At 48.9% G+C, this 25087-nt stretch overlaps 5 protein-coding genes across 5 annotated transcripts; 1 reads left to right on the top strand and 4 right to left on the bottom strand.

The window, feature by feature from the left end:
• Positions 1-321: 321 nt before the first annotated feature.
• EI90DRAFT_3144099 (phosphatidylserine decarboxylase-domain-containing protein) lies at positions 322-4624 on the bottom strand (the record flags this gene model as incomplete). Its single annotated transcript, XM_039065094.1, has 16 exons — positions 322-449; positions 509-678; positions 731-750; positions 812-892; positions 942-1167; positions 1229-1253; positions 1307-1444; positions 1502-1532; positions 1584-1682; positions 1732-2533; positions 2584-2962; positions 3017-3593; positions 3653-3832; positions 3899-4004; positions 4061-4210; positions 4350-4624. The coding sequence occupies 16 exons, from the start codon at positions 4622-4624 to the stop codon at positions 322-324; spliced, it is 3387 nt and encodes a 1128-aa protein (XP_038921436.1).
• Positions 4625-7042: 2418 nt separating this feature from the next.
• EI90DRAFT_2967034 (phosphate transporter) lies at positions 7043-9985 on the bottom strand. Its single transcript, XM_039055590.1, has 6 exons — positions 9893-9985; positions 9370-9799; positions 8959-9144; positions 8532-8596; positions 7815-8426; positions 7043-7736 (listed from the first exon to the last, which is right to left on the bottom strand). Exons 2-6 carry the CDS (start codon positions 9519-9521, stop codon positions 7057-7059), a joined length of 1695 nt encoding a protein of 564 aa, XP_038921435.1. The 5' UTR covers positions 9522-9799; positions 9893-9985; the 3' UTR covers positions 7043-7056.
• A 6797-nt stretch (positions 9986-16782) lies between these two features.
• On the bottom strand, positions 16783-18866 carry EI90DRAFT_3037963 (uncharacterized protein). Its single transcript, XM_039058830.1, has one exon. The coding sequence runs from the start codon at positions 18762-18764 to the stop codon at positions 17241-17243; it is 1524 nt and encodes a 507-aa protein (XP_038921434.1). The 5' UTR covers positions 18765-18866; the 3' UTR covers positions 16783-17240.
• Positions 18867-19144: 278 nt separating this feature from the next.
• Positions 19145-20549, top strand: EI90DRAFT_3037962 (P-loop containing nucleoside triphosphate hydrolase protein). The gene is made up of 3 exons (XM_039058829.1): positions 19145-19649; positions 19701-19987; positions 20041-20549. The coding sequence occupies exons 1-3, from the start codon at positions 19242-19244 to the stop codon at positions 20480-20482; spliced, it is 1137 nt and encodes a 378-aa protein (XP_038921433.1). The 5' UTR covers positions 19145-19241; the 3' UTR covers positions 20483-20549.
• EI90DRAFT_2990462 (fungal-specific transcription factor domain-containing protein) lies at positions 20130-24735 on the bottom strand. The gene is made up of 15 exons (XM_039056097.1): positions 24265-24735; positions 23925-24092; positions 23512-23863; positions 23348-23448; positions 22938-23294; positions 22642-22868; positions 22566-22585; positions 22300-22509; positions 22198-22239; positions 21870-22121; positions 21741-21814; positions 21638-21681; positions 21564-21587; positions 20729-21505; positions 20130-20673 (listed from the first exon to the last, which is right to left on the bottom strand). Exons 1-15 carry the CDS (start codon positions 24373-24375, stop codon positions 20613-20615), a joined length of 2820 nt encoding a protein of 939 aa, XP_038921432.1. The 5' UTR covers positions 24376-24735; the 3' UTR covers positions 20130-20612.
• Between the last annotated feature and the right edge of the window lie 352 nt (positions 24736-25087).

Here is a 25087-nt window from a genome sequence, read left to right as displayed (position 1 = left end):
CTCCTTTATTTATCGCGCTTTCTGGGTCCAGTGTTCTTCATGTAGTTGCGGCGACAGGACGAGAACAGAATCGACGTGGAGTTAACCAACAGATTGCAACTGAGTTACGAGGGAACGGATATTCGGTCTCCAGTTGCATCATTGTGCATTCACGGTAAAATTCTTATAGGCTTTGGCCTTAATCCCCAGTCCAGAGTCGTAATTGCACCATATTTGGGTGTACCAACCGTACGGTACACAAAAAGCGGTGTAGGTCCGCATTAAAAATCAAAATCATAATCACGATACGCGCGGAATTGCTGCAAACGACCCTATTTGTTCTCACTGGGCTCGTCCGAGTTGCATACCCACACGGACCCGCGTCTCTAGACATGCCCGTCCATTGAGCAAAAGGTCTTCATCCCATTGAACGGCTCCTTTTTCAAAGAGCATCACAATCGTGGAACCACCTATGCAGTTTCATCGTGAGATCAGCTTATTACTCGTAGCCCAACTGTGACGGGTATACCGAAAGCAAAGTATCCAAACTCCTCTCCGCGGGAGACCCTCTGCCCTTCTTGTACGGTGGTGATGATGCTGCCCACCATCATGGCCCCCACGCAAACTGCGTACACACGTCCAAACGCAGGTGAGTCGATAGGAACGACCTTTCGTGCATTATCGCCGTAAACATCAAGACTAAGCGGTTAAATCAACAAAGGGACATGAGAGAAAAAAAGGCTGTACGTGCGTGGTACGAATAGCTTGTGGCTAAGAATCGGGGGGGCAAAATGAGTAGAGTAAAAATGGCAACAGAAGCGTCGATCCCCACATTAACAGTGTAGTATTCTCCAGAAATGTAAGTCATTGGTCCAATTACCCCGTCAACGGGAGAATGGAAGCGGTGATAGTCCTGTAAAATGGTAAGTCGCCATACTATTTGAACCGCCTTCCCAGTTCACCTGTGGCGCCAGTCTGAAGATACATAGCGATCCACCGGCATATTTGAGGACTTCGTCCGCATACTGTGGGCCCAGCAATTTCGCAATCGTGAAATCTCGCCCTTTGATCCAGAGTTTCGTGGCCTCGCCTACACTTTCGAAGGCCATCATGCGACAGTCAGCCCCGCTGACAAGCACAGTGGGATCGTTGGGTGAAGCGACTGGCCGTGCATCTTCCTTGAGTTTACTGTGGAGTGTGGAGGACGTTGGTCAAGTATAAGACAAGCGAAAAGTTTGACGTGACATACCGATAGAAAAAATCATTGAAATTTTCTGTCTTAATTATGAGGAACGGTACATCTGTTATTTGATAACGAGTTACGCACTGAATGAATCGATCGGATCACGGATTTCGTCCACGTTGAGGTTGTGGAACGCGATGAAAGCAGGGATTTCACGCGCGGAATCTGGTGAATCATATTTCAAGCCTTGTTTGATAGACATTGATCTGAGAAGCCGCCGTGCTGAGATGAACAGGTTAACGGTATGATGCTAGGGTGTGCATTGGGGGTGTGACTAACCTCTTGCCCCTTCCATGCGACTAGAAGCACCCTGAAGAATAAATTAAGCAAATAAAGATGTAGAATGGGCAGCCAAGTATACCTTGTACAACAGTCGGATACCAAGGCGGACATACACCTGCATTTTTTCTTCCTCGAGCTGCCCAGTCAGGCGGTTTTGCACAATAATATTGGCTGAGTTCTGCTAGGGGCATTAGAGTGCAACACATGAGATTACTGAACGAACTTACTGCTCCCAGCTGATAAGTACCGCTGGATACCTTCGTTATGACTTTTGTATACCATTTTCGCTGGGCCTGACTAGCAGTGACATAATTTCCTACGACAATGCGATCTACGCGATTCCAATCCGAGCTGGCGCAGACACCAAGATGCGTAATGATATCAACTTCAGCCTTCGAATTTAGTCGCGGCCGATGACACAGAGGGCATGTCTTGATATTGACAACCCGCTCAACTGCGGGACCGCCGGAATTCTGGTCCTCAGATAGGTCGTTGTCAAGGTCTGAAGATTCCCCAGAGTTGTGCTCGGGTGGAGGGATGTAACCCCCAAAGGTGTTTGTCCCCTGGCCAGGCAGGGCCGTTTGTTTGGATTCACGTTGGTGTTCTGGGGCACACTGTTCCGCAGTGCCAGTCGCCTCGCTAGGTGCGTCCGGGCCCGCGTATTCAACTGCGCCCTGGGTGTGGTCCACCGCAGGAAAGTCCGAGAATGTGATGTTAGGTGTCATCGTGCCCGTGGCCACGGCAGGAACGTCATCTGCTGAGACGAGATTCTTCTCACTTCTCGGGCGTGTGATCTCCAGTTCCAGGCAATGGACGGCTTCATCAACTGTGAGGTCATCCTTTTCATCGTTCTTACCATACCGTGTGAAGAAGTTGTTGATAGTGGCGCGGGTCAAAGTGGACCCAAGGGAATCAAGCATGGAGCGAATTTCGATCAGAGAATAGGTCCCCGTCTCGTCAAGGTCATACTGCTTCAGATACTGTCTCCAGAATCGCTGACGAAGGGCATCGTACGGCTGGTACTTCGCGCTAAGGAAAAATGGATAAATGGAAATTTCGCGCTTGACTAGATCCCTCACCGGAAGGTAATAGTTGGGGAATGCCTGGCTTCCCACGATTTGTCTTTCTGGGTTGTCAGAGGAAGCGTGAAGGATTTCATCTTCTCCTGTTGTTCATCTCCTTCTGCGTACAGCCCTGTAGCTGAGTCCGGGCGCGGCGCATCAGCCGAAATCTCCGCCAAAGGAATTGAGACCTCTCCGACGTGGTCATTGCCACTGAGTTTATCCCAGTCAAGCACGGCGAATTGGACATCGTAGGAAGTCTCGTAACGTCTGACGTGGAAAAGAAGCTTCTCTTCCCATTGTGGATTGAGGGAATGCCGGATGACGCGTGTACGGAACACTTTCTTGCCAAAAGAAATTACAACGAAGGGGTCCATGTCCCATACCAATCGTGTCACTTGCATGCAATGCCGAGATCAGCTAGCGCCAAGGAATATAACTTGATCCTTACTGTTTTTAATCTTCGGCAAGTCCTCCGCTCCAGCTATCTCAAGCATGACGATACCTACAATATCACTGTCGGCAGAAAGCTCATAACCCTTATTACCTTTTGAGCGCTGCTTGAACTTGGGTGCTTTGATTTTCTTGCCACTGGACGTAGCAGCTGTGTCATTCGTACTGGTGCGGGAAGGGGTCGCAGGCTTGGCGGTTTTGACATCAGTCCCGGCGGCTCCACCTGGTGTCCCAGCACCACTGGACGACTCAGATCCTGAGATGACCGTACTGTCCGTAGATCCTTCTTTCTCTTTCTCCTTTTTTCCTGATTTAATCGACGTAGAACTCAACAATCTTGGGAACAAACTCGGACTCCTGGGAGGCACTAGCTTTGTGGGTTCGGGAGTAGACAGAGATTGGCTATCAGTTCCAGAACGAACGGCACTTGGCGCGGGTGGTGGTGCAGGTTCATTATCTGATTCCTCAAATTCCGTATCGGAGCTGAGTCCATCATCCTCGAGCTCCGAAACATCTTCTCCTGTAACCGCTTCGAGAGTGTGCTTGCGATAACGTACCGTCCCGATACCCCGAGTCTATGACGTGTGGAAATGGGTTAGTATCTCCTTGGGGACAACGATACCAGAACACTCACAGGAGGTGCAGAAAGGATCGTGGGTGCAGAATTGAGCTTGTTCTGTATGATATTTGTGTATATATCATCGAAACTATCCATAGGATGCGAAGTAGGAGCTTTAACGAAGCCTATCCGGATGTGAATTGTGCCTTGAGCATTGACTTTCGTTCGAGATGATATCAGATTGAGGGCAAGAGGCTGTACATGACATATCAAGAGAAGAAACAGTTAATTGTCACATTCATACACGACAAAAGCACATACTAGTTTGTTTTCGTTCTCGAAATCATACGAGCCATCAGGAAACCAATCTTCGATGGACAATGCAACCTCCCCCAAATAATCTTTGGTGAGCATATCCTTATCCCACCTATGTGAGGGAATGAGAGGAACTTCTCAGGCTGGTAGAACGTGGGAACAGCTCACACCACAATCTCGAGAGAGCTGATCGTGTCAGCTAGAGACAAGAAGATAGGGAAGTTAAATGTGGCGTCTTTAGCGTCATACGAAGGATTTAGCGTTTTCTTTAACACGGGAGTTTGAAACCTCTTGTTGCCGAGTGATACCACGACAAATCTATACAAAAGAAAGGTCATGAACCCTCATTCGTGATCACATCTAATCCGACATCAAGGGCCTCAGCAGCCGGAGATTCAACTCCATGACGTCTCGACGGGCACGCCCTAGGTCTCAGAAACGGCGCAAATCTACTTACGGATCGCTAGTTCCACTTCTATCTCTCGCGATGAGATCATGACAGCCCACGATTTGGACTCGAAGGGTGACAAGAGGCTCTTCCCCGGGCAATGGTGACCTCTTTCTGACATCTGCAGCTGATACACGCCCCGCACCATTTCCACCAAGGCGAGAGTTCGTGCTGACGCTCGCAACGCGGGCAGGAAGCTTGAGAGGCGCTTTCGCAACTTGCTTGAGCACCTTGGGGAGGCGAAGCACCTTCTGTTTGGGTGTAGTGGCGATTCCGTTTGCCATAGTCGTTTTCAGAGTGGTGTGTATATTTCGTTCAACGTTGAGTGCTCCCAAATATTACTGGTTGTGGTCTGGTGGGAAGATGTTTGTGGGAGGGTTGTTGAAAAGCCAGATACCCAAGTACTCCAAATTAACTTTCCCCGATCTTGATCAGGTGTTGTGGCTGCGCTGTTCGTCGTCATAGATCCAATGATATTTCGCACGTGGCATCTCACAGACCGACTCGTTCTTCGAGTGTAATAAGTGCTGTGGTGCCTTGTCACGGCGGGACCTTGAACTCGACACCTTAGCCAACACGCCTCATTTCAGTTGTGACGGTCGTACACTGCGACTCTGCCCGTTGAAGATAAAAAAACTCGTTCCTCACACGAGGCCCATGGTCTTATTCTCATAGCTTATAACGCCATTGATCCAGAGTAATGGCACGTGTGTTCCTATCATCAGCAAACCATGTAGTTCAAACCAGCAGTGCTCTTCATCTTTAGCCTCAGTCGGGCTGGGGGTAGCCCTTGAAATTTATTCTACTCGTTCACCTTTTGTGATCGAATTCTCACGAGAGATGAGGCTGCAACATGGATTCCTCCTGAACCCTGACATGCACCTATTTCCACGCAGAGACATCGCGGGGATTGTCAGCCTTCATAATTCCCTGTGCTGATCCAATCTGCACGCGCTCCAAATCAGACAAGAAACCCTATTCCGAAGAGGAGCTCCATATTCACCTTATACCATTGGAATATATGTAAAGCGGGACTTGTTAACGGAGTATGATCTGGGGGTCTGCCCGGACGAAGGACTCGGAGGACTCGTACACTCAGATCGGACTGATTTCTTTGTTATCTTTTACTTTATTTTCGTGCATTTATTCCGAAGATCCCTGTAGTTGTCCTCGGAGCCATGGTGCCACCGTTGTCTATACCAGCAGAGGCTGGTAACCTGCCTACTACCGTTGGGAGCACGAGTCCGAATCGGCCTAATCCGCCATGCACATAGCGTATGCATAGCTTTTATGTACATCTTTTTTGATTCTGTCAAGAATCAACGCGTTGCGTGATTGGAACGGAACCAAGTATCAGCTAGCTTGTGGCTTGATAGGGGTTTGCTTTTTGCTGCTCAGTCCAATCTGGCTGACGTGACAATCACCGCACTCGCTGGCGGTACATAGAATACATTCTACATCAATTATTAGCTAAACACTCACTGTGCGATGCAACACTATGGCACAGAGTGTATATATATATATATATATCGTAGAGGGTGACAAGAGCCCTTGCGGGCTAAATGCGAGGCCAACCTTTGCGTGTGGCCACAGGGACCTCCTGTTAAACGTCGCCAGTGAGCACAATACCTATAGCTAGTTCTTCTCTAATATCATCGGATAGGGTTCAAAGCGCTGAATGACATGATTTTAGATTCCCTGCGGCTATTAAGTAATCTTCGAGGAGACACACACAGGGCATGATACATGATGATGATACCACATTCGTCCGGCCCTATCGGTACTTTACATATATAGTGAATCAAAAGGAAAAGGTGAATAGGTGCGAAAGGGGATTCGAAGAGTTAGGTGTGAATTCGGTACATTGAGTCTTAGGAGCTTGCACGCAACTCGCAAGTGAATGCACATCGTATATCCGTTACACATCCAGGTGTATACAATATATATACGGATTGTCATAACACAGTACGCTACTGCATTCCTCCAGAGACGCGCGCCTGATTCAGAAGCCGGCCACAAGTATATATGAAGGGGTTCATCATCCCATTCAAGGTACGTATGCATACTACGATCGAATTAATATGAGATGCGCCATATGCTACGTGTATTCATTAACGTACGTATATAACGTACCGCATGCGCAGCATGGATGAAAGATCGCGCACAAAAATAAAAATCGAGATCATGCAAAACGTAAGACATGCACAAGAAAGTGCGTGATCATTCGACAATTGGTAACTAAGATGAGTAACGGTAGAGGAGATATGTAGATTGCCCAAGGAGAAAAAGAAGAAAAGATGATAGCGCATGGAATATTGCAGAAAGCGCGCAAGCATTTCATGATTCGTCTGCAGCTGCAAGTCACCTCAACTACATGCAGTGAAGGTAATGCACTTCTCTTACATCTAACTAACAAAAAAAAACTCATTGCGACGGACAATTGGATCAGAACGAACCCGTTGAATTGAGGAATTATAAGAAAATGAGAGAAGGAAAAAGAGTAGGGGAACGCATAGAAGGAGATGGTAAGGCTCAGGTGGCGGGCATCATATACTGAACCATCGGTCATCGAGCACCGATCACACAAACGCGAAGAAAAGAAAGGGAAAAAAAAGGGAGGCACGGAAGTTCCCTCCCCCCCCCCCAACTCAAACCAAACCCATGCAACAGCAAACAGGCATGCCTAACTACACATCCCTCCTCACGTCCTCGGCTTCTACCGCGTACCCATCTGGATGAGTCCACTTTGATCCACAGTCGTCGTTTTAACACCCCGAACGAATCCTTGCTGCGGCTCGTTCGAAAGATCCTCCAACGTCCTCCCCATCGTCTCCGGAATCAACAACGTCGAAAAGATACCCGTCATCATGAAGAACGCAAAGATCTCCAAAATATGTTTCACGAACGCATTCGGTCCTCCGATATCTTTCAGTCGTGAGAACCCAACCTGAGCGACGATCGCGCCCAATTTCCCCGAAGCCGCACTGATCCCATGGCCCGTAGAGCGATAACGTGTTGGAAAGATCTCACCAGGAATGACGAACGTCGTCGTGTTCGGTCCGAAATTCTGGAAGAAGTTCGCCAAGCAGTAAAGCGCAACGAACGCACTCTTCGCCCCATGATTCACCATCCGGTCGTACCCGAATCCCATCGCACAAAAGATGATCGTCAGAACGATGAAGCCCATCAATTGAATAGGTTTACGACCGATCCTGTCGATGAGGAAGAACGCCACCCAGTAACCGGGGATGAGACCTGCGACGGAAAGGATGATGTTCCCAACACAAATGTTGTGAAGGTTCTGATAGACGGCGAACGCATGACCGTGTTTGGCGGCGTCGGATTTAGAGAGGGAGCCATAGCCGATGGCAGTTAGGATGACGGCAGAGTTCAGACCTAAAAAAATTTGGCAGTGAGCATGATGGGAAAAGAATTTCTTTTGTGCATCCCAAACAGACTGAAAAGATAACTCACCAAGACCATAGAAGGCAATATCGAGGGCAAACCATGAGTAAGAGGTCCCAAACAAGACCTTCCCATTTTCCCACTTTCGGAAATACTGTACGAAATCCGACCAACCCATCCTCGGAGCCTCAACCTTCTGAACGACAGCATCCTCATCCACAAAGTACCTCCCAGAGGAGAAGAAAGTCTCCACATCCTGAGAAGCCTGTTGAACGTTCCGTTCGATATCCATCGTGAACCTAGGCGTCTCCGGAATCGTCAACCGGAAATAAAGTGCGATCACACCAGGTACACATCCCAATCCGATCAACAACCTCCAACAGTAATCGACGTTGGGTGCACCCGTAGCAGGACCGCTAAGGATCTTATTCTTGTAGGCTTGAACGACGACGAGTCCGACGATCCCACCACCGAGTTGACCCCACCCTTGGTTGGCGAACACGGCGGTCATCATACGACCTCTCATCCGCGAACCGGCGAATTCAGATGTGATGACGGCCGAGAGGGGGTAATCTCCTCCTATACCTATCCCCATTAGGAAACGCCATACGATGAGGGTTCCAAGGATGTTTACGGCTGGACCTTGTCCAGAGAGGGCTTGTGCGAACGTTCCGATGATGACTGTTTGGATTTGAAATTTTGAGTTAGAGAACCCAATCCATTCGAGGGAAGGGGGGAAGGGAAAGGAATCTGGGTGGGTGGGGGCATAATGGATATATACTCAACTGATGATGAGTTCGATACCGTACATCCTCTTGCGACCAAGGATATCAGCCAACCATCCGAAAAGCCTAATGATTTGAATTTGGATTGTTAGGTTTGTTGTCAATGGGGGAGGTTTGCCAAGAGGCACAAGAAAGATGGGCAAAACCAGCAGGGGGAAATTGACGAGGGGGGGAAGGGGATGGTCACTAATTTGAAATTCCACAACCCCTTATCGACGTCGGCCCATCGATAAAGCGTACGGGACCAGATAATCAAGACGATCAAGTTGGGCAAGTTGAACGTCCCCCAAAATGTTGCCTATCAACCCACCAGCCCCTCCGACCCCATCCGACCGCACCGACGGACATCGGAAAATAACAAAACCAAACAAGCCAAAATGGGAAGCCCAACGAAAAAAAAAAACAAACAAACAAACAACAATACTTACAATTGGCCAGTGAGCGTTCCGATAGGCGCGGCAACTTTAAGCCCCAAATCCTGATTGACGTTGAGGGCTCCACCTTTGGCATATACGTACCCGATCATGCTCGCTCCGATGTTGATGGCGAAAAGGTCGTACGCGTCCGTTAGGAAACCAATTCCGGCGACGATACATGTTCGAAGATGGAACCAGCTGTTGGTACGTTGTTTAGTTTAGTTTAGTTTTTGGGGGGTTGGTTGGGAAGACGGGGAGAGTTGAAGAAGAGAGAGAGTGGGTGGGTGGAGGGGAGAAAGGAGAAATTGTGGAGAGAAGAGATAAGCGTCAGTTCACGGTTTATGATACAGATAGGTTAAGGGGGGAGGTGGAAAGAGCAGGAAAGGGCTAAGACAAGAGGTTTTGAGAGAGTTGTTTACATACCCGAACTTAGCATTGTCAATTTCAGCCAAAGCTTGACGGCGGCGTTCATCAATAGTTTGGACGGCAGTAGGATTGGCGATAGGGCGAGTGGTGGCAGGCTGTATTTCCTTATTCTCAATGGAAGAAGAACTGATCCTTTCAACTTCAGCCATGACGATGACAAGGTAACCGAGTTAGAACGTTGAGGCTAACGACGGCGTTCAGAGAGGGAAGATAAGGACGATGGCACGCGTGTCGTTCGTTGGCGTTCGTTTCGTTCGTTTCGTTGAACGGGGCTTCCTTCCTCTTCAGCGTCTACCGTTCCTCCTCTCTCCTCTCCCCCCTAGCCTAGGCGTTATATATATGGAGGTCTTATGAACTCGCTAACCCAAGAATGATAACACATTTATCGCCAAACCACGATATAATCGTGACCGAAAATGTAATTCCCCTGGAAAATATGAGTTATTCATACATTGTACATATACATTTGATCTACCCAAAGGAGCGCGGATGATCATGCCACCAAAGCAGACGTGCTCACACGTGCGAGTGTGTATGCGAGGACTTTGAGTTGTACCTAACTCTCATCTTAGCCTTATATTATCTCGTTGGCTTTTGGAGGAGGTTCAAGCAAAGAGTCAAAGTTTTAACCAATGAAAGTAACGAACGTGCGCTTGTGGCTATACAAACTGTTTTTTCCAAACAAGGACCCAACGGACGCGAAGCCTTTTCGCTTGCAACCATAATGTTTTTTTTGATATCCCCCGGTAAAGTACAAATGAGTTTCGGTTAGGGCCGGCTGCACCCAAGCGGGCCTTTGGTGTGGTGTTCGGTTCGCTTGTTGATACATAGCCCCCCCTTGCTACTTATCGTCTTTACCCGAAGGGTTCTTTCATGTTAGCTCGCCTCTGAGTTTTCGTGGGGTTCCAGAATCACCACTATCAGGAGAAACCCTAGGCTTCCTCAGCCCCAAAAAAGATCAAAACAACTATGCAGTTCTCCTTGGGTATGGGATAACGCGATGTTTTTCCGAGGAGGCGCCAGGCCAGGGAACATACTTTACCCGCCTTCCTCAGTATGACCCACCCAAACGCTCTCCGACACCTCCCCGACTAGTACCAGGCAATATTCGCTCCGTGACCCGGCCCACATCGAAGTCCGCAAGCACTGTCTTCCTAGGATCTCATCAACGTTCGTCTCAACTAGTGGAGCACTTCTCCATTGCCCATCATGCAAGTCCCTCAGTACTTTGATCCTCAGAAAGAACCGCGGCTATGGGTCACATGCGATCACTTGTTAATTCGCTTGGCGCGCGGGTTTCCATTGTAAATCTGGGCACAAAAAGATGAATGAATCCATTCTGTGTGCACTAGGCGATCAGTCCCTTTGTGGGTTCTTATCATACGGGAAACAATATTGTGCCTCAACTGCGGGCCCGGCGGATTGCCCCCCGCTCTATACGGCCAACGCTAGCCCAAGTGTTCTTTCCTCTTTCTGTTGGCTACGTCGACCATGAAGGATGACTGGGTGAGCAAATTGGAAGGATAGGCCACCTCCAGCCTTCCCAGTTCAATTCTCTTCTTGCACAGTCCTTGGCCACTCTCGTCTTACATCTGGCCGTACACTCTTTCGCTTCCACTTGCCGATCCTTTGCTCCAACGTTCTCGATATACCCTTTACTCGCGCGTCCCTTAAATTTCTAGGTCTGGCCTGATTTACCATCATTAAAAACACGCTCTTGTGGCTTTTTGCCTTAATCATCTTCTTGCGCCCCTTCGACGCTTCGGATTCCGATCGATCCCCCCATCCCTGCTCCACCATTCATCCTCTCCCATGTGTATATACCCTTTACCCGCTCGACCGTCCCTTTTCTAAATCTAATCCACCAACAATAATCCTTTCCAACACCCACACTCCCTGACTACCATTGTTCCAGACCAGCCTGTAAATTATGGACTGGCACTGTCATCCCCAAATGACATTGGCTGATAAGCGTTGGTGATTCGGGCAGTTATACATGTGGCGCATAAATTAAGAGGCGCTTTCAGCTAGGAGCAGCCTGAAAATCTACATTCGCAAGCCACCCACACGGTGCGCGCATTAATTAAGAAGCACCCTCATCTCTTGAGCTCTGACTTTCCCCCTGTTTCCTCGGCCACCCCCTCCTTGTCCCCTCCCCCCTTCCCTCTTCCCTGGTGAGGAACAGCACTCGCGTCGTAGCTTGTTAGGGAAGATCCTTTTTCCTACGACACTCCGACACTCGAATGTTTGTTTTCGGATACCAAAATATATATCTAGTCCGTTGTCGATCATCATCGTTCTCTGCAAGATGAGACGTTGCGTTTTTCTCGTCTTTTCCCTTTTCTTTTATACCCCATGTTCGAGTCTGCGTGCGCACGCAGATACCATGCCATTATTGATTTCACTTGCTACGGAGAGAGAGAGAGAGAGAGAGAGAGCAGTGTCTGACGTTCAACGGTACATTTTCTTATATAGTACTTATTATATGGATCAACGTCTGTTATAGCCAGAAGATCATCTTGTCATTTTAGGTCGCCGCCGTACTACGTACTACCCCTTACAAGTGCCTTGCACATGCACAAACCCCGACGCCATGACTGGCGCCACCCTCGGAATGACCCGGATTTAGGTGCGTTTCAGCCCGAGCGCTGCATGGTACTGTACGCGCATGTATATCACTGACAAGTAGGCCGGGTGCTCGGCAGCATTGGTAATAATGCAAGTGAGGGATTGGGTATTAAGGATGGGGTCGGAACAGCTATGCTCCCATGGCGATTGATCGGAGGGGGGGGCTGGGGAGTGGCGTTCATTTTACTCCACTGTTATCGTTATCTTTCGAGAGCCAAAGTTCGTGATCGGAATCGCTTATGATAATTAAATACGTAAGTACGTACAAGAGATCAAGAAAAAAAAATAACTGTGCAATGTTTGCACGGTTTCCATGGATTGTTCATTTAAAGATTTAGCGAGGGGACGCTTATGCTTGTGTAGATGATATGTATTTGATGATCGTCAGATGTAGAAATTAAGGCGCTTTTGAAAAGCCAGTGAATAACTGGGTACATTTGGGTTTAATGCAATACAGCCGGCTAAGGGAATCAAAGTGGTCCGATCATTGCACCGAGCTAGCGCTAGCACTGATACTCGCCCTAGGCAATTGTTGGCTTACCAGTGCATGAAACCATCATTTGGTTCAAGGACCATTAATATACAAGTGCCTACCTGGCTACCTGCTGATGAGGTAGTTGAAAAATTGATATGACGTCCTGCGACACCATGGTTACAGTCAGTGCAACCGTCATTTTGCTATGGCGATATATTTAGTCACCCATAGAATTTAAGTAAGTAAGATCATCTCGCATTACAGTAACTCGATGTGACCTTTCACTCGCATCTCGTTCTTTCGTTCAACCATATCATCTTCAACTTTCTCTGGTAGTACTTCGCACGATGTCCTGGTGAACAATGTGTCTTTGAAATCCTGAATTAGTCGTACGTTGGCTCGTCCTTGACTAGCTTATCGATCCCTCTCGCTAAGGGAGGCTGCGCTTAGCATCAGATATCGGCTTTTGCGTGAGTAAACTGACAGGTGCCAAGCCGAACAGTGTGCTTATGTAAGGACACCCCGTGACTTCAGAACAAGGGGAGGGAAAGCTTTATCTCATGCCTCGGATCCAGAACAATAATGATCCTATTTCCGGGTACCTTTCACACCTTGCCCTGGTGAACTCCTCCTCTTGGGCCCCACGCGCGGCGACATGCGGCCGTGATTGCATCCATTATCGTTCAAGTAGATCATGCATGCATGCATGTGTGTTCATGTGCCCAAAACTTGAATATCCTGCAAAACGTTCAGGACCGCCAAGAGTTTCACAACACTCAATGGAAACTAATTAATATTTCAAGTGCATGGCTGGTTCAAGAGTTTGGGAGAAATGAACAACTGCGCATTGCATAATTAACGGCTCGCTACTATTATATTTCATGATGCACAAGCTAGTCCATACACCAGTAATTTGGACTCTAGCACTATTCGATGCTCTGGAGCTTCTCGCTTGTTATGGACCCAGTCTCGTGCAAGCGGAGCGTGCCTAACTTGCTAGTGTGCATACGACCCCAGTAAGCTCAACATGGATTCGGCCGCCTTTATTTCCTCCGTGATCTTGCCCCACTAAGCGACCGGATACCCTCGCTTTCTTCAAGCGACAGTGTAATATTCACGCTTAGCTTTGAAATCCTGCAGGGACAACGCTATGTGTGACAGCCAGCAAGAGGCGGTCTATATCCGCTGCACTGCTGCCCTGCGCGGGGACTAATCCTCGACCCAACGTCAATTATACGATCGGGAGTAGAACAGTCTGGAGTTCTGTTGAGTCCCTAACTTATAATTTACATACAGTGCCTGGAGAAGAAGCTAGTGTATTTCAGTCATGTTTTCCCTTGTTCTTATGTTAGACGATCCCCCTTTCCCATATTGGGGAGAAGGCTTGCGGCGATCGCGGCGAACCGAAGTTGGGTCCTCGCATAGGGGGCCTGAACAAGGCTCTTTCCTGTCCATGGTGCCTTCTGCAGTGCAACCCTGCTGCAATGAGTGCATGGAACATAGGCAGAAACGATGAAGACCCCGAGGAGGCTAGTGGACTCACAATATCGTATGGCAGTGAACAGCCTGACGAGCCTTTTGACGAGGTGGACGAGGAATATGGTAATGAACAATAGACCTCGCTCGGGCGTGTAGCAGGAGAAAGGGCGAACGAAGACCTTGTGGTACATAGGGTCAAAGGAGTTGGGGTGCATGCCAAGTCGAACAAGTCTTAAGAACGTTCAACAGAGTTTGCCATGGCTAATGCGTGAGTCCGAACGACTGTTGTACTGGATCGGCACTCGTAGCACTGATCACACAACCACACCTGCTTATCATGTTGGCTGACGATCCTCTCATGTGTGCAAAGGTGCGAAACAGTCGGGACGGCCCCAATACCACGTGGGCGATGCCGCGGGGTAACAAAGGAGAATGGTGATCACCGTACTGTGGCGAGCGTTCGTATTCACTGAGCTGCTGTCCGAACCCGTCACCAGGGTTAGCACTGCTCGATGGTGAAGATGGGGTGTGATTAGCATGACCATCCGCACTTGGACAAAATTGCCAATCTTCCGGTAGACATTGTACGATGGTTGCTCTAACCGACTATCCCGCTGATTCGACTTCTTACATGTGCATTCGCACTTACTCAGGCTCTGATCTGGCTGAGGCGTGATTGTTCGATGGAACAATATAATTTTCAAATACCGTCTTCTCGACGGATCTGCTTGGCGATGTTTTCGCCCAACCCAATGCCCGGGTACCAGGAATTAGGCTGTATCAAAGAGGGTACATATGGTTGTCTGGCTTCCGGCTAAAGTCCATCATGACGAGGAGCCGGGTCGCCTGTCTCTGGGCGGCTGATGATGACTTTAGATCCCACACTACACCTTCGATCAGAGAAGCACTTTTCTGGTCGAACTCAATTTTCGAACCATTGATGCCACATGAACTCGGTTAGGAATTCCCATCGGTGGCCATGCAACATCTTGGACCTTCTGCTCCCACCACCTCTAAACCGCTCTTGAGGCGTCATATTCAACATCAACATCAACCGTCTGCGGAATTCCGCCCACACTCACACCACTGGAAAATATGTCACCCCTTACCCTTCAACATCGTCAGTATTTACCAACTCTGGAATAATTCCATCATCATGGTGTATTTGTCCGTTGGGGGCCGGTCACCTCCTTGTGCCCGACCACTTGATCAATCACAGCCTAATATGGTGGAAAGATGCGAGGAGGAACTGGTGTCGTTGTCATCGAGTCGGACCGCCTAATGGAGAGTGCTGTTGAGCTGGTTGGTCGAGCCGGTAGGAGGGAGGTTACCGTTCAAAATTTCGGCTGTATCTGCGAGGAGTTTCCTCCCCTCGCAGCGATAGGTGCTTCTGCATCGGAAGTAAAGTTGCCCAGACCCTAAGATTAACGACAATTCTCCTGTTCTAAATGTGGCGATTATAGTTATGTAGTGAATTCCGACAGGGCTTTGTGGGGTGGATGAACCCACTGGCGGCTCATGCGGTTGCGGAGATTGATACGCGCGAATATTGAACTGAAAGACAATGCTGAGAGGTGCATGGTCGGCAACTCCAGCCCACACGCACAGGCCAAGCTGCGCTTATCATGCACTTCGAGCCCAAGCAGCTAGCCGAAACGATTAAAAGCTAGAGGTAGATACACTGCTAAGCGCACGGCTTTGCGGATCTGTGCAACCTCTACCCGAGTAAAGAATGAAATTGGTTAGTCGTTTTCCCAGAGGCCACAAATATGGATAAGAGATGTTTTCCGGTTATTTTCTACGTACTCCGAGGAGATCGCGGGTATCGCGCGGTGATTGGGAGTTACATAATGAGATCGCCAAGCACGGAATAATCAACAGATGTAGCCCAAGCGAGAGGGAGGTGGATTACTTAAGTAAGAGAATGACAACCGGCCGCTTGCAGAAGTACAAGTGATCCCAAATGGTAATGTCAATCAAAGCTGATCCACCTCAAATCTTTTTCCAACCGAATCCCCCATATGTGAAATATTATATTACCGTTACGTCGTTCATGCTAGCACTGCCCATCACCCGGTCCCTTATATGACTTGGGTGGGGGATGGGAATTCTTTCATTGCCTATTTCAACAGAATTAGGATGGTATGCACAATGAAATCGGGAAGGTGTCAGTCATGTCGTTGCGAGAAAAGATACATACCGCTCCAAGGTATATACTAATGGTCGGTGCGTCCTCGAGCATCGGAAATGAGTCAAGCTGCCCCTAAAGAATCCATACAATGACAAATGTGGAAATTCAGCAATATTCGGGTGCGGTCAGGAATCAGTGTGTATAAGGGCGCGCGGTTCTGGCCCGCACGGTTCTTTGAGGGACTTCCCCTGAAAGTTCTCAGCGTTCACTTGCTTATAGGGGTTTACTAATCTGGGGTGAATCCTGCTCTGATACTTGGTGAAAAGATTAAATATATTTGGGGCTGTTCGACCGTGCATGCCTCCAGGATAGCCCCTATGAACCGCATCGTCAACATGACCTTGTGTCGAACTTCCCCGCGGCTTGAGCACGCGATGACCAGGGTTCTAGGTGTTCCGCTACATACATTCCCGCCCGCGCGCCTAACAATTGAGACCATCATTTGTCCATCATCGTACTCCAGACTCGAACATTCGAATGAAATCAGTGGAGTGGGTTTTGAATTTCATGGTCAGCACACAATCTTGCTAAGAACCGATGGTCTACCGCTGGTCTGAGGAGAAAAACACACAGCTCATGGTTATCAGAACCATCGGCAATGGTATTTTGTTTAGAGATGTGCAGCCTGCCCTTCTCTCGTAGCTACATGTAATGCGCGATCAGCATCCAGCAAACACGGGGGACCAATAGCCGAGAAGTGATAGGATCGTGAAACTCGACCGTGAGCTGGGTAATGTTGCCACGGCCCGTTGCTGTTGCGGATAAAGGTAAGGCCTGTGCAGGAGGCCACAAATTGACGGCACTGCTAAGATGGATATAGGACTGACCGTCCATGTGACCAAAGTGGTGACTCGTCTTCAGATGCCCACCGAAGCAGTTCGTCTGAAGGAAGATGAAACAAGACACTATCCTTCCAATTCAGGAGCTTAGAGTCCACTCAGCCAAATACAAAGCTACGTATGGTCGCGGGTAGGAAGATGAATCGTTTCGTTGAATATCAGTCACAATAATTAACAAACGCAGTCACTTGGCGTACCATAGATGCGAACCCGTCCATGATAAGTAGGGACAACCACCCTTCCAACTAAACCCTCTCTACTCCTCGTCGTCAACAACATTCACTTCCTCATCTTCCTCGCCATCAATTCGGGGTTTTGCTTCTTCGATGCCCGCCTCAGCGAATGAAGCTTCTTTCACGGTTGCGCATGCTTCCTTGATTGCTTTGTTGACTGCCGATGCCTGGACTTCGCTAAGTCCATATTGGACTAGCTGTAGTGGTAGCGCACTAGCATTGCTCAGAGGCGGTGGGAGGGTATGGTTCGGGTCAACACATTGGCTCACAATGAGCCCTAGCGCTTGCCACCCTCCAACTCTTCCCCCAATATTGCGCTTGGCCTTTCCAGGCACTGAATGATCCAAGAGCTGTTCGACGCGCTCCTGTAACTGGGCATGGAGTCGAAGGACGGAAGCCTGCGCCTCTGTCAAAATAGTTTGGGGTAGTTCACCGGCCTCTAAAAATGGGGTGCCTGCTAGGGATTCAATAACACGAATCACTCCGTCCGCACAGGAGGGATACGAGCAAGGGTCGTTTTGGTGGTTTCGGATCGCATCCCGATCAGGGAAATTTTGATGACAGCTATCACATGTGTACTGGAGAAGGGTGGGCTTCATGCCGCCATGAACAGCGCGCGAGTGGTCATTACTGGATGATAGGGTCTCAAAGCCAATACAACACTGGTCGCATTTGAATGGCCGGGAAGAATTGTGCATGTGAGATTCGTGGGTACGAAGATAGGAGAGAGCAGAAAAACTCTTCTTGCATGGAGGACATGTAAAGACGGCGGTGGACAGGTCAGAATTCACAACAGGTGTTATTTGGACGGCATGAAGGGCACCGAGGACCTGGGCAAGTCCCCCAACCTGATGAAGAACTGGGACACCGGTAGCCTTCGCAGCAGTGCTGGAAAAGAGAAAGATTCGATGGAGAGGTACCTGAATAGATAAGACTTGGGATCTATCCAACGGCGACTTAGTTGTGGAATCCAAAACCGCAGAAGTCTTATCTACAGCTTCCTTGATAAGGGTATTGAATTTGACATGGTGGTCGGACAGCGGAGAGGGTGTGAGGCGCGGCCTCTTGGTTGGCTGGTCTGGGACTGACCGGTCTGTGTCTAGAGGTCGCTTCCCATTAATGGCGTCAAGAGGTTCAATCTCATTCAGAGTGGTTCCGTCTGCAAGGGCCTCTAAAAGTGAAGCCAATTTCCCAGTATAGGTATCCGAAACCCCTCCAGCCTCAAGGGATTCTTTGAGAATACCGTAGACGCTGTGATCTCTTGTGAAATGGATGGCATCGAGAGTAACCCGAATGCGGTCGTTGCTTTCGGCAGCTTGAAGAATGAGTTTTATCGTCGAGACGATTGGGTCCTCTGGTGGAATAGCGTAGGCCTTTTCTATCTCGGCTTGAAGTTGCTCACGCATCCGCCTAGCCAGCATCTCAGCGTGAGCTTCAGCCTTCGCCTCTTCCTCGCTGTCCAACTCATCCTCCTCTGGATCATAATACTCCTCCTCTCCTTCTTCATTGTAGTCTTCGCTGCCTTTTTCATCATCGGATGCCATCATATTCTGGTGATTGCCATTAGTTCTTGCAGATAAATACTCTCCGGCCCCTGTGCAAGACCTTGGCGTCGGTTGGTGGTGCTTTGTTTGGGTCGAGAATCGTGGTCTCGGCAAGTTCCTTCAATTCAGTTTAGGCATACGCGTCTCGACCGAGCGATGGTCTGCAATTTTCCACCTCTTGAGGATATGTCTTTGCGTTCTTCTAACATACACATTAGGGTAATACACCTTCAGGAACTGAGGGATTTACAGGAGGACCGCCTGCAGATCAAAGCAAGGATGGAGATAAAGTGTGTCAGCTTCAATTACTCAATTGCAGTCTCACCCATTGTTGGATGCTCGCAGAAGAACGACCAGAAGAAGAAGTGGGAACCACCGCTGCCTACGCGTGTCGGGAAGAAGAAAAGGCGCGGCCCTGATGCAGCCACAAAATTACCTGCCGTTTTCCCCACTACACGCTGTCGATTGAAACTTCTCAAAATGGAACGGATCAAGGATTACCTACTGCTTGAGGAAGAGTTCATACAGAACCAGGAGCGGCTTCGCCCTCAAGCTCATGACGAGAAGGATGAGGAGGAACGAACACGCGTGGAGGATCTCCGTGGTAGTCCCATGAGTGTCGGAACTCTCGAGGAGATCATTGACGATGACCATGCAATTGTCAGCACCCCGTCTGGACCTGAACACTACATTCCCATTATGAGCTTCGTGGACAAAGATTTGCTGGAACCTGGGTGCTCGGTCTTATTACACCATAAGAGCTCGGCAATTGTTGGTGTCCTTCAGGACGACGCTGACCCTATGGTGTCCGTTATGAAGCTTGACAAGGCCCCCACCGAAAGCTATGCTGATATCGGTGGTCTTGATCAACAAATACAAGAAATTAAAGTCCGTCACACCTCAACCCCCGTTATAACCCATGATTGACCTGACCATCAGGAATCTGTTGAACTCCCTCTAACCCACCCCGAGCTTTACGAAGAGATGGGGATACGACCTCCGAAAGGAGTCATCCTTTATGGCGTTCCCGGAACTGGGAAAACTCTTCTGGCAAAAGCCGTCGCCAATCAAACCTCCGCCACTTTCCTCCGAATCGTTGGTTCCGAACTTATCCAGAAGTACCTTGGTGATGGTCCGAAGCTCGTCCGAGAACTATTTCGTGTTGCTGAAGAGCACGCTCCCAGCATCATTTTCATTGATGAAATTGACGCTATAGGGACAAAACGGTGCGTTCCCTGTGGCCATCACATCGATGGTGCCTCTAACGGTCGTCCAACAGGTACGACTCGACAAGTGGTGGCGAGCGCGAAATCCAGAGGACTATGTTAGAACTTCTCAACCAACTAGATGGCTTTGATACTCGTGGTGACGTCAAAGTCATAATGGCCACAAACAAAATCGAGACCCTCGATCCTGCTCTGATCAGACCAGGTCGTATCGACCGCAAGATTGAATTCCCCCTCCCAGACATCAAGACCAAGAGACACATCTTCCGATTACATACGAGCCGAATGAGTCTAGCTGAGGATGTTGACTTGGAAGAGTTTGTGATGGCAAAGGATGACTTGAGTGGTGCGGACATTAAGGCGGTATGCACCGAGGCTGGCCTCCTGGCGCTGCGAGAACGTCGAATGAGGGTGACAAAGAAGGACTTTACCGCTGCCCGAGAGAAGGTTTTATATAGGAAGAATGAGGGTACACCGGAAGGCCTTTACCTTTGATCCTCCATTTCGTGTACGATAACCGCTGGCATGTTGATAATAATACAGCATTTTACAAAAAAAATCACAAAAGTAGCACTATGACTCAGCCAAAGTTTCCAGAATGAGTAACAACAAATACAAGGGGAGCTTATAGGTTCTGCGGCTGAATTGGATTCACGCTAGCAAGGTAGTCATTCCAATCCTGCCATCTGTGGTTATTTGAGTCAATACGTGAGTCGGTAACACTCCACAGGAAGCACGTACTCGAATCCTCTTGGGACGCCCTGCCATATGCCTAGGGACTCGCTTGAAAATATCTGGGCATCAGACACGCTCAGGTCCGTCCGAACCCCGATGTTGCTCGGAAGGACACCGTGAGAGTTCACCGGCATGCCGACAGAAATGGGGACTTCCTGTGTGCCAGTGTCGATCGGCGGTGGTATGTAACTTCCAAACAGGTCAGTCGGAGGATATAGCTGAGGCAATGGTTCTGTCCTATTCCACAAAGGAATCGCGTCAGAACTTGTTGGGGGGACGTCCCCTAGATGAGTTTCTAGATTAGGGAAGAATGCGTTGGGTTCTGTCGCGGCCATAGTGTACCCAATAGCACCCTCGCTCATATGTGACGGAGGTACCAAAGGTACAAATTCAGTTGGGTTCACGTCGTACCATGTTTGCGTTTGTTCTGGAAGATGCTGAAGAGTGGAAGGGACGAAGCTGTCGAGCTGTGCGAACTGTGTGGAAGATTCTGGAAAAGGCACTTGATATGGCTGAGTAAGAGGTACTTCGGGTGGTCCGGAAGTAGGATGCGACATAGCAACAACAGATTGTTGTAGCTCATCATTAGAAGGAATTTTAGTTTTGCTTTTCGGAAGAGGTTTGTAAGATCGAAGGATATCCTCAGGTGGAGAAGCGGAGTCAAGGAGGATGGTACCAGTGGAGGAGGGGTCGTAATCCCGGTCACGCTTCTGGGAGGTTGACGGGGGGGGATATTCAGGAAGTGGTAAATCGCCGAAAGATGCCAGTTCCCGTAAGATATCCCTGGAAATAACAGTCACGCTCACTAAGCCATGCCTCTGTCCTAACTCCAACAACTTACACTAAACGCCCTGATGAGTTCCAACTAGAGGGTGATGTGAGAGGGAAAAAGAAGGCATGCCATAAACTGCTTACTCCGCCTCAGCTTGCTGTAAAAACCGTAAACACTTCCCAACATCCTGGTGATCGTGTCAGATAGGAAATATAGGCGGCTCGTACAAGAGACAACAAGGAATACCTTCAGGTGCACATTTGGATCCATCATAGCCCCAGTTTTCTTCGCTCCCCAGATTGAGATCAGCAAGACGATACCTGCATAAAGTCAGCAAAAAAATATGAGTCTTCAAGCTATCCGACAACCACCCACCACTGGTGAATGCAGCGAGCAGAGGGTGGGGTTGTACGTGTTCACATCGTTGGCCGAGCGCATCAACCACATGAGAACAAGATCTTGCAGCGTTCGTACAAATCGCAAGCGAAGGGAACGATAAAGCGGATGGCTTGCGTGGTGACGGGATGAAAGGTCGGTGAACAAGAATACGAAGAAGGTAGTAATTGGAATATAGCATCGCAGATTGCTCGAAATGCGTGTCGTTCTCGCGTGCTGGGTCCCACCGCACTGTTGAAAGACACGCCGATAAACGACTAGACGGAACGAACCCCCCCAAGTGGAAGTAATGAACGTGAATACGCACAATGGTCAGGTAGTGAGTCGATCCATTTGTTCATTGCAGAGTCTGCCATAGCATGCAAGTCAACGGCGCATGCTATGAGGTTCGGAGATGATATTAACTTACCAAGCTCAGCTACGATATACTGCTCCCATTGTGGTCCAACAAAGCCAAGAAGTACCTTGGATTTATTGATGGTGTAGATCGTCCTCAGAGCGAAGGCAAGAATCTGCCCTAACCGTAGTGCGGCATTGAAGTAGGACATATTGGGGGGGATGCCTTCTGGTTGTTGTGGCCCATGTTCATCATCAATCCAATACTCGTCATCGACTTCAACTACATAGCAATCTGATCTCAGCTGATTGCACCCCTTCAGCACCTGTCTGGCTCACCCGGGAAATCTAGGTCAAAACTAATGAAAACTATCAGTGAGGGGTGCCGCAAGTCCTAAAGCCATATTTCACATACTCTTCGTCCTGGCATGCTAGCGGTCTCCCAAGGGCGGAGCTGACATTTCGATCCAGTACGATAAGACACCAAAAAACACGCTTCCATTGCTCATCCATCAGCGATATCTGATTACCGTACGCCTTCTTGCGATGTGCGCCGACGTCTTGCGCGCAGCGAATACCTATCCCTAAAATGGTCCAAGCAGAATGTGGAGCACTTGTTGCCTGAAGGTAGTAGGCAACCAACTTTTGCAAGAGTTTCATTTTTCACGTCAAAATGCTTCCTGAAATGAGTAGTGGGGGTGCCGTACTCACCACGAATACTTGTATATCTGCAAGCGTAGCAGGCGCATGTAAGCTTTTCTTCAAATCTTTGACTTGGATGAAGTATTTCCACCCTGCACTGGGTGGACCACCATCTTCCAGGCACACCCTAGGATCATCGCAGTACCTGCTGCCAACAGCGCATACAAGTAACACGACACAAGTAAATGGCGTGCATCGGAAATGCAAACCATCCTTCACCTGGGCCTCGAACGTGGGGCGATGAATAACAGGAAGGAACGGATCCAGACGACGGAAAAACAAATCGAACAGCCTCGGCATCAAATCCGCGGGTGGAAATTGAACGTCTTTAGGGTCAATGTAATTTTGCCACAATTCCCATTCCCACTGGTCAGACGGTGTCAACGGCAAAGTTCCACGTTTTGTGAAGTTTTGCTCACATCCGACGGCGCCCATACCTCCTCTCTTCGAAGGGGGGGACTCGAGTCGTCCCCTCCATATTGCTGTTTCAAATCCTTAGCGGCTCGAACCAGCATCAATCCTTAATTGATGTAATGTTAAGTGTTATCAATATTAATCAAATCGAGGCATAAGGACTCCATACCACTCGATTTTCCATGGAAACGTCTGGATATTGAGGGGTCGAGGGTCATCTCCCTCAGCGCATCCGTTATGGTCGGAATTTGACTACCGAGCTCGTCATCGCTTGTGTCACAATCCTCTGCGGCACCTGCTGTGCGCTCAGTGTCGTATGAAATAGATGCAGGGATTTGATGGAGATCTGATAGGGAGCCAGTGGAGGCACTGCGCTCCTTCGAAACCTTGGCGGTGGATCGGGTAGGGGGGGAATTTCGTCGTGAGGCAACTTTGCCAGATGAGGATTTTGTCCCCGCCTCGGCTTTGGACTTGGCCATTAATTCCTCCAGTTCAGCTTCGATGTTGATGTCTGGGGCAAGCTGGAAGCGCCGGGTATTATGAAGTGGGATTGCTTTTCCAAAAATTAAAGCCACTGCGTACCTTATGCAATAGGTTTTCCATCTTCGCAAGCTTACTCTCTAACCCTTCGACGTATCTTTTTGGAGGTCCCCTCTTTTTTGCTTCGGTGATGTATGTACAATCGCGATTGGCGGTCGCACAATTGGAACATTGCTCTCCTGGTTTCTTCTGAGGACCATCACATCGAACCTAGCAAGGGAACGCGCAGGCCCAAGTCAGTGAACTGAATAAACATAGTAGATGCGCTGACAAAGAAAAGCGCCCATGTACAACGGCCGACGATGAGGATACGCCCAGCTTAACCCAGACGTCCTTATTCTGGATTGTGCTCTGGGGTGCCCTGTATGACGGGAAGACTTGCCTTGCGATTTCTACAACCGTCGCACGCGCGAGCGACCTTGCGTTTCTTATTCGACGCTTCTGGATTATCAAGGCGTGCTGCGGTTCCATCCATGTCCTCTGCGGATGACATGCTTGCTATTCGGAGCAGTTATGATGAATCGGAGTAGATAGTGTGACGGAAATTCAGAGGATAATTGACTCGACGAGATGCCCTGTGAGTGGGAGGTCTCCTTGGAGTGTGCGAGGTTTAAAGCCAGAAGACAATTCCGGAGAGATTCAATTTGGGAATAACAAAAAACTATGGAAAGATCGCGGTAACCTAAGGGGTACTAGTTGGGACGATGTGCCACCACGTTGTGCTTTTCCTGGATGACGATTAGGAATGATATTTAGAGATATTAGCAATATTGAAGTAGGTCGAACGCCCACCATCAACTCCGTTAAGGTATTTAAAGCACGTGACCAACCCTGGACGATGCCTAAAGTAGGCTGATTCATTTTATAGCGTTCGGCCTTTGATGCCCTTCTGTAGCCTCAATTGGCAGTGGCTTCAGTTGAGTCATTGCGGGTTTTCCATTTTCACCCCAAGCACGGGATTCGCTTGAGCGCTGAGATCTACTCGTACGATCAAAGTAATACAATCGCTGAATTGTTTTGCATGCCATCCCAGCCGTTCCTTTTGCCACGCTTACGCATGTGCGGCCTCTACATGAGTCAGGATGCCTAAGCCTTTTCCGGATGACTAAGCCGAGAGGTTAATGTTCCCAGGACCTCACTTCGCGCGAATCAGTCTGCTCGACTTATGTATGCCCCCAAAAGAAATATTGTATCCAGTCCTGTAT

Source organism: Cantharellus anzutake (assembly GCF_015039405.1).
Source record: "Cantharellus anzutake strain C23 chromosome Unknown EI90scaffold_6, whole genome shotgun sequence".
NCBI classification, from domain to species: domain Eukaryota; kingdom Fungi; phylum Basidiomycota; class Agaricomycetes; order Cantharellales; family Hydnaceae; genus Cantharellus; species Cantharellus anzutake.
Note: the sequence above shows the minus strand (reverse complement) of the source record. Positions and strands in the feature narration are given on the sequence as shown.